General features: G+C 36.9%; 1 protein-coding gene across 1 annotated transcript in view; it reads right to left on the bottom strand.

The window, feature by feature from the left end:
- Positions 1–791: 791 nt before the first annotated feature.
- LOC103620409 (mothers against decapentaplegic homolog 2) overlaps positions 792–12879 on the bottom strand; it is a 22557-nt gene continuing 10469 nt past the window's right edge. The window contains exons 4-9 of the mRNA XM_008639017.2: positions 9713–9787; positions 7970–8023; positions 6693–6905; positions 4792–4929; positions 4486–4630; positions 792–1061 (exon numbers count right to left, since the gene is read on the bottom strand). Of these exons, the coding sequence (XP_008637239.1) occupies positions 938–1061; positions 4486–4630; positions 4792–4929; positions 6693–6905; positions 7970–8023; positions 9713–9787 (749 nt within the window). The 3' untranslated portion in view covers positions 792–937. The remainder of the gene's footprint in view (positions 1062–4485; positions 4631–4791; positions 4930–6692; positions 6906–7969; positions 8024–9712; positions 9788–12879) is intronic.

The following is a 12879-nucleotide window of genomic DNA, read 5'->3' as shown; positions in this document are numbered from 1 at the left end:
AGGCATTTACCTCCAAAAAAAAAAACCCACGATTTTTAGTGACATCTGTTCAATGAAAAAATACAGATGTAAGGGGTAAGCCAATAACCTTGTGTACTTAATCCAGTATCCAATGCTATGATAAATTCTCATTCCATGAGAAAAACCACTGACTTCAATGATTCAAGGTAAACAAAAAAGTCCCAAATTACACCATTGCCAGCAATAATGCTGGCACCAGATTCATCAACTCAGATGGGTAGAGAAAAGTAGATTCTTAGTGTGATGGATACTTGGAATTTATAATATGAATTGATTTAGGCCCCATTAAGTATATAAAATGTCTTAAGATTTCACAGATGAATCTCAAGACATTTCTTTCCTTTCCAATTGAGGGATTTTCTTTAAGAAGGCAGCAAAAAGTTGAGCTTTTTATGTTTAGGACAACTCAAAAATCTGCTTATATAAAAAAATATAAAAGAATAAGGGAGTAGAGTCTTGGAATTTTATAAGAGATTTACCTAAATCAAAAAAACCCAAACAACTATTTATGGGAACTAAAATGTAGAACAGCACAATACTGTGATATTTGAGATCATGAGGCATTACCTATACATATACTTAGTTATTCATGTTATTGATAAACCATTAGGACACTCAATTATAAACCTAATAAAAACACCATTAAGAGTCTTGAGAACAGTCCCATCTTTCTGACAAAGACATTTCTATACACTAAATTTTCATCTAGTAGCAGAGTATAGGAAACAGAATCCACAAGGTGCTTTAATTGATGAGACCTCAAGTGCTGTTTTTCTTTTTTTTTCTTTTTTAAAAACCTTTTTAGATAGTAAACAGTTCATGGGGACCACACACAAATACTATGACAGACAAGGTGTTATATTAAGTCTGTTGATTAGACTTGATATTTAGCCCACTGGTAACAGAGGAAGGAGTTTTACGACATGCTGGAGCAGCGTACTGAAGGGGAGCCCATCTGAGTCAATACTTTGTCCAACCATTGTAGAGGTCCATTCAGATGAAGTTCAATCCAGCAAGGAGTGCTTGTTACTGTTTGCCGCCTAGAAAATAAAGAATAGGGAAGTCAGAAAGCAGCTTTAGCTACCATAAAGTTCTCCATCATATAATCAAATCTGTTTCCATCTATATCTCGTACACAGAAAGATAAAAATCCACAACCATTACCATAACTACTACTAAACTTTTTTCAGACAGTCTTTGAAGAAAAAAAACCCCAACAAAAACTCCAAAACACTCCACATCTGTAAGACACATCAATAATTACATGCTTGTCCATAATATATCAAGAATATTCTGCTCTGGAGAATAAGAGCTTCAGCATTTGCTTCAAGTACGCCTCAAGTACCACACCAAGAGCTTTACATCTAAAAAGAAATTCAAAACTAAAAATTGTTCAACCAATGTGGTGTTCACATCAAAGCTGTGTGCAGCTGCATCACAACCTTCAAAGAGTGCACGCATAACTGGGTTTGAATTTTGTAGACAATTACTGAGAAATACAGAATAGAAACACTTGACTCTGCGCTATCAGCATGGCCAAACAGCACAATGCTATGATGATCATAAGGTCTGGCTTTTTTGGAGCAAATGACAAGATAAATGTATAAGGAAACTGCTAGACGTCAGAAACACTATGTCAAAACACAGTGTTTGGTTATACTGTGCTAACTGATGCTATCTCAAAGGAACACTAAACGTTTATCTCCAATTTTCTGTAATCTTACACTTCTACATGTGTTTTGTACTGCAACATTCTCACACAAACAACCAAAATAAAAATTGTGTTTCCGTTGTCTTCTATATAAACTTACCTATAATTTTTCACAATAGAATTAATTAAACGCCATATAGCAAGTCTCAGTAAAACTGAAGGGCTGACAATCAAAACAACTTCATTCACTCTCCCATATATCCTTGTTTCAGAGACCTGTTCAAAAATTTTCCTTCTCATCTCCAAAGTAAAAAATCAGTATCCGACATACTCTGCCTGAAAAATCCTGTTTTTTTCACTGTACCTGCTCCAGGCATGGGAGTTTTCCCCAACTAAACTGCCAAGACTACTGTTGCTAAGCCAGTTTTTCCTAGTAATTCTAGCTATCCCAAAGTCAAAGCAAGAAGACATTAAGATTCAAAGGCAGCAGATTAGTCAGACACAAACCCAGCCCCTTCATTTTTACTGTTGGCACTGCAACCCTTTGCTTTAAGGAAATCTGTTTATATAAACAAAGGAACTGAAAAGGCAGAAAAATTAAGCCAGAGAGAAGATGAATTTCCAAATTTGTCAGTGATTTCATATTTTCTAGGAAAAGAAAGGAGCTGGGGTCTGTGCACTCTCAGCACTCTGAAAAACATTGTTATCTTAGCCTCAAATGCCTATGCCAAAATAAAGTGATCCAATAGAAACAACCTAAACCACAGGAAATATAATTCCATTTAGTCTCGAATCCTTTCCCAAAGAAGGAAGTTCATTATTCCAATGCTGTTAACTCCCCTACAATGTGTTCCACAACACGCTTCCTCAGAATTTTATAACTGGTTCTGTTCAACAACCCTAGCTTTGCACTACACTGGAAGAAGTTGATAAAAGAGCAACAGTTGCTTAGCAGCTGTTTCAAAGCTAAAACTCAGCCTCTTCTACCCACAGATTTCCAGTTCTCATATCACTAAGTCTGTTTGCTGTAATTACCTCTCTACTGAACTCTCTTCAGAAGATGATCCTAGACCTGGATAGTTGTGATAACGTGAACACTTGACTGCTGATCTGAACTTCTACCACCATCCTCAATTCTAGCAAACATATGTTGAGCAAAAAGTTGTAAACTATTTCGTCTACCAAGCTTATAAGCTTGGTAAATAAACAAAATTTATCACTTTGCCATACCTATGCATTTACCCACATAGCATAAAGTGTAAGTAATGCTTTGGCTTTGCCCAAGCCTGTTCTAAAAGAAACCTTTTTGACATAATGATGAAGCACAGAAGTTTTAACAAGAATGATGGATTTTGCAGTGCCTCCTGGTCTATTTTGACAATTCAGACTACATTCGTTTAAATTCAAGGTTGTGTTTGCAGGAGCAACCTCTTCTTGCTTTAATCACAACTGCAGCATAACTTACAGGTTTTGTGCATCAATACTTTATTAGCACCATCTTAAATAGAGATGCGAAGTAACTAGTTCAGCATTATGCCAGTAATCAGTTTTTGTGGTGTTCTGGAAGAGTTTGCACTGCAGTATTTTTAATCCTATGATCTCTGAACAGTTTATAGACTACTAACAACAAACATTCTCCCTCCTTAGAAACAAATTTACCAAAAGGCTCCCCACTGTTTTAATTCAGCACTTACACTCCATTCACTTCAAATTGTCTCCATATAATCTGACTGATTAAGCCTCTTCTGTTCTGATTTGAATGTTGTATTTAACTATGTGTAAGTGTATACATACTTCTTTTGAGACAAATCCAATAGTTCTTTAAACTTGAGCCACATTCTTTTTTGTGTATCTCTTACTAACAAAGAGGTACCAATTTATTCCATTACTCAAATTTCTCATTTTATCCAATTAGACTTCTACAAAATTGGTTTCATTTATCTGAGAAGCCTCCCCCACATACTGATGCTGCTATTTACATGCATATATTTCAAGAGCAGATAAAAAAAGCAAACCCCCAAGATTCAGAGTGGAACCTACACACCATTATTCAACCTCAGAAATTATATGGATTTTTAAAAAGTCATTATGTATTACAATAGGGTATTGATATGTCAGACTTCATTCTTTCAGGGGACAATTTCTAGAGAGGTTTAAGGAATTTGTTTAAATAAAGAATACAATTGAAATATATTAAAAAATCAGATAAAAGGCTATTTTTTCCACTCAAAACATTTTTTAGCAGTTTTACTACATAAACAGTCTTCTTACTCCCACAAAGTTTTTTCCAAGTTCCAAAATATTTGTCATCCCTTAAATGCACATTCTCCAGCTGTTTCATTCTGCAGAATGCGCTCCAAATGACTTCAATTCTTTCTGTCAGATACTATCAACTACATCCCTCACCACAACTTAATGAATTCATTATACTCCACACAGAACAGGACAGAGACCAAAATGACTGTACATCTAACAAATAGCAAATAATCTCACAGCACAAACTGTGAAAGTTCTAGATATTGTCAGTGATTTTTCTATAATAAGCAAGCAAGCAGAACCAAGCGAGGAAACAGAACTTTGATAACATTCCTTGCTCAACAGCTGACTGTAATACTAAAATCACTTTCTGGTCTTTATAACTTAAAAACTCAATAGCTGATGAGGGAGAAAAAGGAAAATATGGGGTTCAACTTGCAGACAGCATGTCTACAGTAGCAGTAAGAAGCCTGTAGGTACAGCTTTCAAACCAGACAAAAATAGTGCATTAGTGAAAGAAGAAAAATTAACTCTAAAATTAAAAACAAGTTTCTTACCTGTATTCAGCTCCCCATCCTTTAACAAAACTCATTCTTATGGTACACATTCTAGTAAGTTGATAAACTGCTTCAAAACCCTGATTCACAGATTGAGCCAGAAGAGCAGCGAATTCTTGGTTATTAAAGATTTTTAGGTTGCATCCTAAAAAGAAAAAAAAGTCCAAAGAGTACAATCAATCAATGAATACTTGTGTTTGCTACACAGAAGCCCAAAACTATGAAGAAACTATGAAAAGGAAAGCAAATGTCCACTGAATACATTCACTGAATATTTTTACACAAGACCTTTGGTAAGCTACTAACCTGGTGGAATTTTGCACACAGTTGCAGGATGCCAGCCATATCTTTGATTACAGTTGGGGCTCTGAACAAAAATCGCGCTATCACTTAAGCACTCAGCAAAAACTTCTCCACCAATGTAATACAGACGTACTCCCCTTCCTGTAGCAAAATTCAAAGGAACTCTAGTTATGATATGACCCAAGCAGATTAACAAACAAGAGAGTATTTTGTTTCAGAGAAGGCCAAGGTTTTTCTTTATAACAGAAACAGACATCAATTATCTACAGGACAACAGTGCTGGGCTGACAGCTGTAGCAGGAGCAGAACACAATTAACTCGCATTTTTCCTCCCACGAACACACAATATTTGAAGGAGAAGCAGAATAATTTTTGGTCAGGAGTGAGATAGAATTTTCTAGCCATGTAATGGCTTGTAACCAAATCCAAATTAGAAAGCAATGTTCATTACCAAATAACTTTTTAATTAAAGAAATACCAGAATTGAAATAAAAATATTAGGTTCAACAGAGTTAAAACTTGTGCTAGTATTAAAGCATTGTATATGAAGCAGCACAGGCCACTATGGCAAAAAAGGAAAACACTGTACCACTTCAACACTCTCTGCTTACATGCACCCACACTATTTCACAACCCACTGCATACCCCTTTCTCTGTACTACTTGAACAAAACCAACAGGACTTCATTTAGCCCTATTACAACATAAGAATTATTATTGTTCACTTTTACATTGTGATTTTGTTCTCTCTCTCTGAGTGGAAAAAAACCCTGCATGGGTTATTTCTAGCAGAAGATAAGTAATGCACAATTGAGCTCTCAAAGAAAGCTATTTATAATTAACAGGCTCTTTAAAGGCCATAGTTTCTATTCCCCCTTTTCTTTAAAACAATTTTTCAAACAAAATGTGAATTGCTCTATTAAAAAAAGTGAGAGCTCCTTACATTTTTGCTTTTCCTCATCATTGATCATTTTGATCAGTTAGCACAGGCTTAGCTTGGGCTTCTGCACATCTAAATTTTTATTAGACAAGCATTTGGATTTAGCATAGAGGGAATCAGAAGGTTCTACTAAAGAGGTTGAAATTTTTACTAAAAATCAAACCAAAAAACCTCATGAGTGTTGCTAAATAAAAGAATTCAGAAAAAAAAAGGGTAATTTATTGAAGAACCTAAAGCCAAGACACTGCATTGTAGAAAACAATATTCTTTACTAACCATTACAAAGAAAATCTTAATCATGTCAAAACAGCATGTTAACTGCAGGTTTTCCCATTTCAGAAAAGCATTCAAGTACTACCAATGTTCATTCTGCATTTTATAAATTAGGATAAACTAAGCAACATGCTAATATTTTGCAATTAAAGCTTAAATTTCAATTATAAGCACCTTTGAATACAAATGCTACCTAGGGCAGAGCAGTCTAACGAGGAGCCTGAAAGCCAAAAACCTGCCCCTTGGGATACTTTGGTGCATCATCTTTTTCCAGAAGGCAGAGAACAGCAACACGAGCAACAGAAATCCTCTACAGTTGAGTGGCTTCCTCCTGTGCCGCTTGCATCCTGACAGTTGTGTGACTGCTGCTGCCACCAGTTTAGTGACTACTGATCGAGGAAAGGGAGCTCCTTTCAGCTCTAGCCATCACTACATCTCTTCCCAATTGCAACAGGCTGTGGTAACAGAAGCAGCTATATTTCTCCCCAATTTCAGAAGCAGTGATCTCTCTATCTTTCCGCTTCTGTCCTTAGCAAGAGAGATCAAGGTCTCTTTGGCAAGCCACAAGAGAGAAGTTCTATGGCTGACTGCACAAGGGTGAAAGGAACCCAAAACACAGATCTGCTCATCCTACCTGGATCATTCCAGATAATTTAATGTCTAAAATGAAGTTAAAGATCAGAGATCTTTACCTATGTGCCGCCTTGTCATTTCCACTGTAGCATTTCTGTTTACATTGGAAAGCAAACCTAGACAAAATCGTTCTGAATTTGATGGATCTGTAAAGCCATCTACAGTCAGGGAAGGCTGGGATGCATGGAAGGTTTCTCCCACCCTCTGATTCAATTCATAATATGCTATTGAACACCAAAACGCAGGCTCCGAGTACGTAACTGGTTGCAAGTCTAAAAAAAAAAAATTAAAAAACAAGCTTAATACAGAATTCGATGCTGAAAAGAAATCTATCTGCCCTGCTATTTGTCTCTCCCAGAAACAACAGCAGTAATCTCCTCAAATTATATTTTACTTGCTGTCATTTTTACCTACTCCAGTAAACAGAATGGAATTTAGACTTTCACACAAAGGAAGGAGGAGGGGAAGAAGGGGTGATCTAATCTGACCACAGCTCATTTAGTTCAGTACTTGCATTTTGCTTGGCAAAATAATTAAGCTAATGCTGCTGTGAGTGCCAGATGTTGAGACATTTCTGTTGCTTTTCTGTAACTTGCAAACATTTTGGCAATGATAAAGAAAAGATTAAACTATCAAACACTGAACCACACAAAGGAAAATAATATGAAAATTATGTTTCCTTGTATTACACTAGATCTTATACCATCTCTTTATCTAAAAGTAGTTCTAAGCTCCTTTTACTCTCCCCTATGAGAGCTCAGTATCTTCCCTGTGCATCTTCAGCTTTTCCTGAGCTGCTTCCCCTTTTTACCTACCCTAATTACTTACTAAGCGTTCTGAACAGCATTTTTCTGTCATCATTCCTTAAACAAACCCAGGGGAATCTGATCTTCCTGAAGCATTTATACAAATACACAGCAATAGCACCTGATCAAAGCAGGTGGGCAACTAATGTGGGACCAATGATTGTGTTGCAGTTACAGGTGAAACAGTACACGAGAAGAGTAGCAGAACATATATACAAGGGAGTCAGCAAGTCTGGGCAGCACTATGGATTGGCTAACATCCTTTAAACTATTTATTTTATAAATGCTAGTCCTGCACACACAACCATATTATTCTTTCTCTTTGCTAGGAACTCAACAGTTACAGAAATAGAGTAGTAGTTAAGAAGTTATTTACCCAGCCCTATTATGTTTATCATCAGGAAGTCAACCCAACAGTCTCCTCCTAATACAGTTCTTATTTTTTTAAAGTACGTTTTCGGTTTTAATGTAATATAAACATAAAGAAGAGTCATCACACAGAGAAACAATTAAAAGTATTTCCACCTTACCCAGGCTATGATTAACTGGAGAAAGACTACTAGGAGACAGCTCTGCTGGAGATCCTGTTGAAGCAATACAGATTGTTTCAGAGTAAATGACTCTTGTTATTTCAGATAAGTAGGAATAACCATTATCTAGATATAGTTTTACACTGAAATTCTTCAGAATAAGAAACCTCAGAAATCCTAACACCACTTTTCCAGCATATCACACACTTATTGAGAATTAAGACTGCATTTAATTTTCCAGACTCATGGGACCCTACCCCTCCTCATAAAGACTTAATTAACATCTTAGTGTTGTATTTGGCAGAGCTTTCACTTCATGCACACTCTCTGAACATAACTTTATTTATGTGCTTGTCACAGAATCATAGAGTGGTTTGGATTGGAAGGGACCTTCAAGACCATCTCGTTCCAACCCCCCTGCCATGGGCAGGGACACCTTCCACTAGACCAGGGTACTTAAAGCCCCATCCAACCTGGCCTTGAACACTTCCAGGGATGGGGCAGACACAGCTTCTCTGGACAACCTGTGCCAGTGCCTCACCACCTTCACAGGAAAGAATTTCTTCCCAATACCTAATCTAACCCTGCCCTCTATCAGTTTGAAGACATTCCCCCTTGTCCTATCACTCCATGCCCTTGTCCAAAGTCCCTCTCCAGCTCTCTTGTAGCCACTTTAGGTACTGGACGGTGCTCTAAGGTCTCCCTGGAGCCTTCTCTTCTCCAGGCTGGACAACCCCAACTCTCTCAGCCTGTCTTCATAAGAGAGGTGCTTCAGCCCAGTGAGAAGGTAGTGACTTCTTCCCAAATTCAGTGGAAAAAAAGCTAAGAAAAAGTGGATGAGACAAACAAGATATTGCCTCTATTCTCAAAGGAGAGGGTTTATCTCTAGAAGAACAAGCTGGATTTCCTCATTTGAGATTATTTTTTCCTGGAAGGAGGAAGGAAAAAATTTAGAAAAACATGAACTCTCCAACACAATTTGTGCACTAGTAGACAAAATACAAAGAGGCTTTGCACAGAATCATTCCTACAATGATTGCTGATATCAGGCTTTTTAAATTAAGGTAGCCATTATCACATAGTGGGAAAATATTGCAGTTCTTTCGGAAACTGGTGCAGTTGATTCCAACTAACTGAAAAAGATTGCTAACATTAGCTAACCAAATACACTTGTCTGCCAGCACATAGCAGGATGTTCTTATCCAGCACGTTAACTGTTCTTTGACCAAGTCTAAAGCCAACCACATAATCTAGAAACTCTTTCATACAAAGGCATGGATGCTTAATATTTCTACTACTCTTTCCATAGAGCCTTCCATACAAGAATTGATTTGAAACATGGCAGAAGTGATAAGGTGCCAGAGGTAAGAGACAGGTTCTCAAAATTCAGAGTCTGTAACTTGTTTAGGCCAACAGACATATTGCTTCAATTAACCTGTTTCAGAAGGTAAAGTTGGGGATGGTTAAAACAAATCAGCTATTAAAATCTGATGAAGACTTAATTAGACCTGTATGCTTTCGTTACAAAACAAATGTAATGTACTTAATATGGCACAGAATGTTTTAAAAGCATTCCCCTAACAAAATATTAATTTGTTCACTAAAGACTGAAAGTGATATTTTAAACAGAAAACACCAGGTTGTACAGAGGAAAATTGCCATCATCTTTTAGGCTGAATTCATGCTGCTATGCAGAGGGATCACAGCTCACAGCTAGTAATCCCAAGTTTTGAAAGTAGCTACCTGTATCCATGCTTTGGTTCAACTGCAGGTCATTTGTTTCTCCATCTTCACTGATATACCCTGGAGGTGGTGTTTCTGTCAAAAAAAACCAAACAAAACACCTAATGGTTCAATGACTGGGGAAATTTGTGAGATTTAGCATTTGGGATTTTTGTTCTCAAGTCCTCATGAGCTCCATTCAATACCTAAATACTTTATTAGAATGTCATTTTGCCATCCCTTTCTCCTTCCAGTAGGTCTTCAAACATTATCTGCCTTAATTGTCTATGTAAAATGTATCATCTCTTGTATGCCAGTCAACTGTTCAAATATATAATTAACAGATAATACTTGTCTTTTCCATTTAAGACAAGAGACATTCACTAGAATAAGTAACAGTTTTGCAATTGTGATCAACAGCTTTCACATTTAGTAGAATTACAAATGAAAAAAACCCCACATCTGGTGACTTGCACAAAAAAAAAATCATGTGAGCTGTCTTTATGTACTATAACCATCAGATCAGATACCCTCCCATGCCTTATAGATTTGAAGGTTACTTTTCAGTTCAATCCCCAAATCAATTTTTCTTCATTACCTAAAAGTTGATTTCACTCAATAATAACTATATTATTTAGTCACATTGCACAAGCTCTATTATCATTATTACTTCCAAGCTCTATAAAAACAATCATCTATTCTTTTAACTAGCTTTCTTTAAAGATGGAGTTTGACTAACCAAAGCAAACTCAGTAACAAGTTTGAAGCATTCTAAAACTAGAAACTTTGTCTAATTCAACAGAAATATCTTCAAAACCCAGAAGAGTATGCATGTTCCTTTTCTCCATTTAAAAGGTACTTTGTAATCCAGATAACTTAGCCAACTGCCTTTCAGGAAATAATTTTCTCTGAACTGGGCAAATGTCTTTTCCTACATGGAGCTGGACTTCAATGATCCTTGTGGGTCCCTTCCAACTCAGGATATTCTATGATTTTATATATTAAAGGCAAAACCTGGATTGCTTTAGTGAAAGTGTTTGAAGCTAACTATGTCTACAATCGCCTTAGAATTGTGTCTGAGACATCTGAGGGATTAAATACATTTAATTACATTATTATCAAACAGCAGAAATTTAAAGCTTTTTGCCTAAGAATTAAAATAAAATTATATCAAATATCATGTCTGAGATTTACAGCAATATAGTAAGGTCAGAAGGAAGCCAGCAAGAGGAAACTAGATTAAGTCAACTGATTAAAAAAATTAACCAAAAGAATTATATATTTGGTTCACTCTGTAAAACTAATGATCTAAATATAGATGTGACAAAATTCAAATGAGAATTTAAAAGGACGATTAAGGGAAATCTTCACTATCAAGAATTATTATAACAAAAATCATACTAATTTTGAACATTTTTATTGAATTAATTGTGATAAAGTGGACTCCACCCTTTTCCAAATCATTCATTATAGTTAATCCCACAGCCATGGTAAAAGGTCAATAACAATTTCCAATCCAACCCACGCCTCTTGTTTCCAGTTGCTAATCTAGAGTCTTTGGCACAGATTATTTTCCTTAACTAATCTCTGTCTGAATAGAGATTTCCTCCACCTAGTAGTATTAATGGAACAAACAGCCCCAACAGCAATCCTGCACCTTCATGATTGCCATCTTCCCAGCTGTAAGTGAAATCAACCTCTCTGTAGACCATGTACTGAGACAGTATTGTGGTGCAAAGCTACCACGGTTGTTAGTCTCTGGCCTACGGTTGTTAGTCTCTGGCCTACCCCTAAAGAAAATGGTTCTCTGAAGCAGGCTGTCAAGACACGACAGACTTATCAGAACCTAGCTAAGTGATCAAGTCAGCAAGGTCAAATAAAGTAAGATGCCATGAACACAACAGGAGGGTGTCAGTGACAAAGAGGCAAGGTGTGGTTAGCTGCATAAACATTTGAAAATCATGTGAATGCCCACAATCACCTTGAACATACATCCTGCAAATAACTACCTAGCTGCTTTAGCTAATTTCCATAGCACCGGATTTGCAAATGGTAGCTTTCCAGTAAGTTGTTAGTAAATGCTATCAAAAGCCCTCTGAGTCAAAAAAGGCATATATCAGTTAGGAAAGCAGCACCAATTTCCATCCCCTTAAATTGCTCTTTAAAGATCTGCTGTCCCTAGGTGGCAACAAACATGGCCCAGATTAAACAGATGAGAACAAATTTATTGCATTTTTAATGCCATTTAAATTCCTGGATACATTTAAAGAAAACACAAGCAATATCCTGTAGACACATAGATACAATTTCTAAATTGCACATATTTGAGTTTCAAGTAATTTTATTCTTCAAGAGAGTATAGATCTGAATTTGCAGCTTATTCATAACATAGCTGCATTAAACATTGTCTTGGGATTACTTTATGATGTGTATCCCCTATCACTGCTCTATGCCCAGAAATTAATTTTGTGCCTTTCTGTGCCTTTAAACTGAGCCTGAGAGGAGGGAGAGGAAAAACTGTGTGAACTTTTCAAAACAGTTGTTCAAGGACACAGATACACACTCCTCTGCGTTCTCCTGCTGCGGTAGCAAGAGCAGAAGAAGCACCCTTCTTGCTTTTTGGCCAGCTTTCAGCTCCTTTTCTCCAGAGAGTTGAACTTTGTTTTCCTGGGACTTCGATTTTTCCCTTCTTCTCTTCTGGACTGTTTCAACATCAGAACACACTGAGAGAATTTTCCACCGAGGCCCCGGAGGTGGGCCCACACCAACACAGCTCTGAGGAGGAGGAGAGAGACCACACCTACAGAAGGACTCTGAAATCTTCCCAGGTTTTCCCAGGTTTCTCTCCACAGTGAGAGGTTTTATTATTTAGCATTATTATCCTTTTCCTGAGTGTTTGTTAAATAAATAGTTTTTACCTCTTTCACTTTCCTCCAAGGAAAATTTCCTTTTCCTGAACCTGGTGGGGGAGGGCTGGTGGTAACCTGCCTTCTATCAGAGGATATTTTCCTCCAAATTTGTCTAAACCGGCACAAATAATTAGTGGCGCTCAACGCAGGGCTTGAAAGAAAGTGAAAAAACCGGTACTAATTACATTTTGGGTTGGATTTAATTACTTTGTGTCATAGGTTAGCAAGCTGAGTCTCAGAAGTGATGTTCTTCTTACAGCTTCCCCCCATGACCTAATC

Source organism: Corvus brachyrhynchos, unplaced genomic scaffold, assembly GCF_000691975.1.
Source record: "Corvus brachyrhynchos isolate BGI_N302 unplaced genomic scaffold, ASM69197v1 scaffold688, whole genome shotgun sequence".
NCBI lineage: Eukaryota > Metazoa > Chordata > Aves > Passeriformes > Corvidae > Corvus > Corvus brachyrhynchos.
Note: the sequence above shows the minus strand (reverse complement) of the source record. Positions and strands in the feature narration are given on the sequence as shown.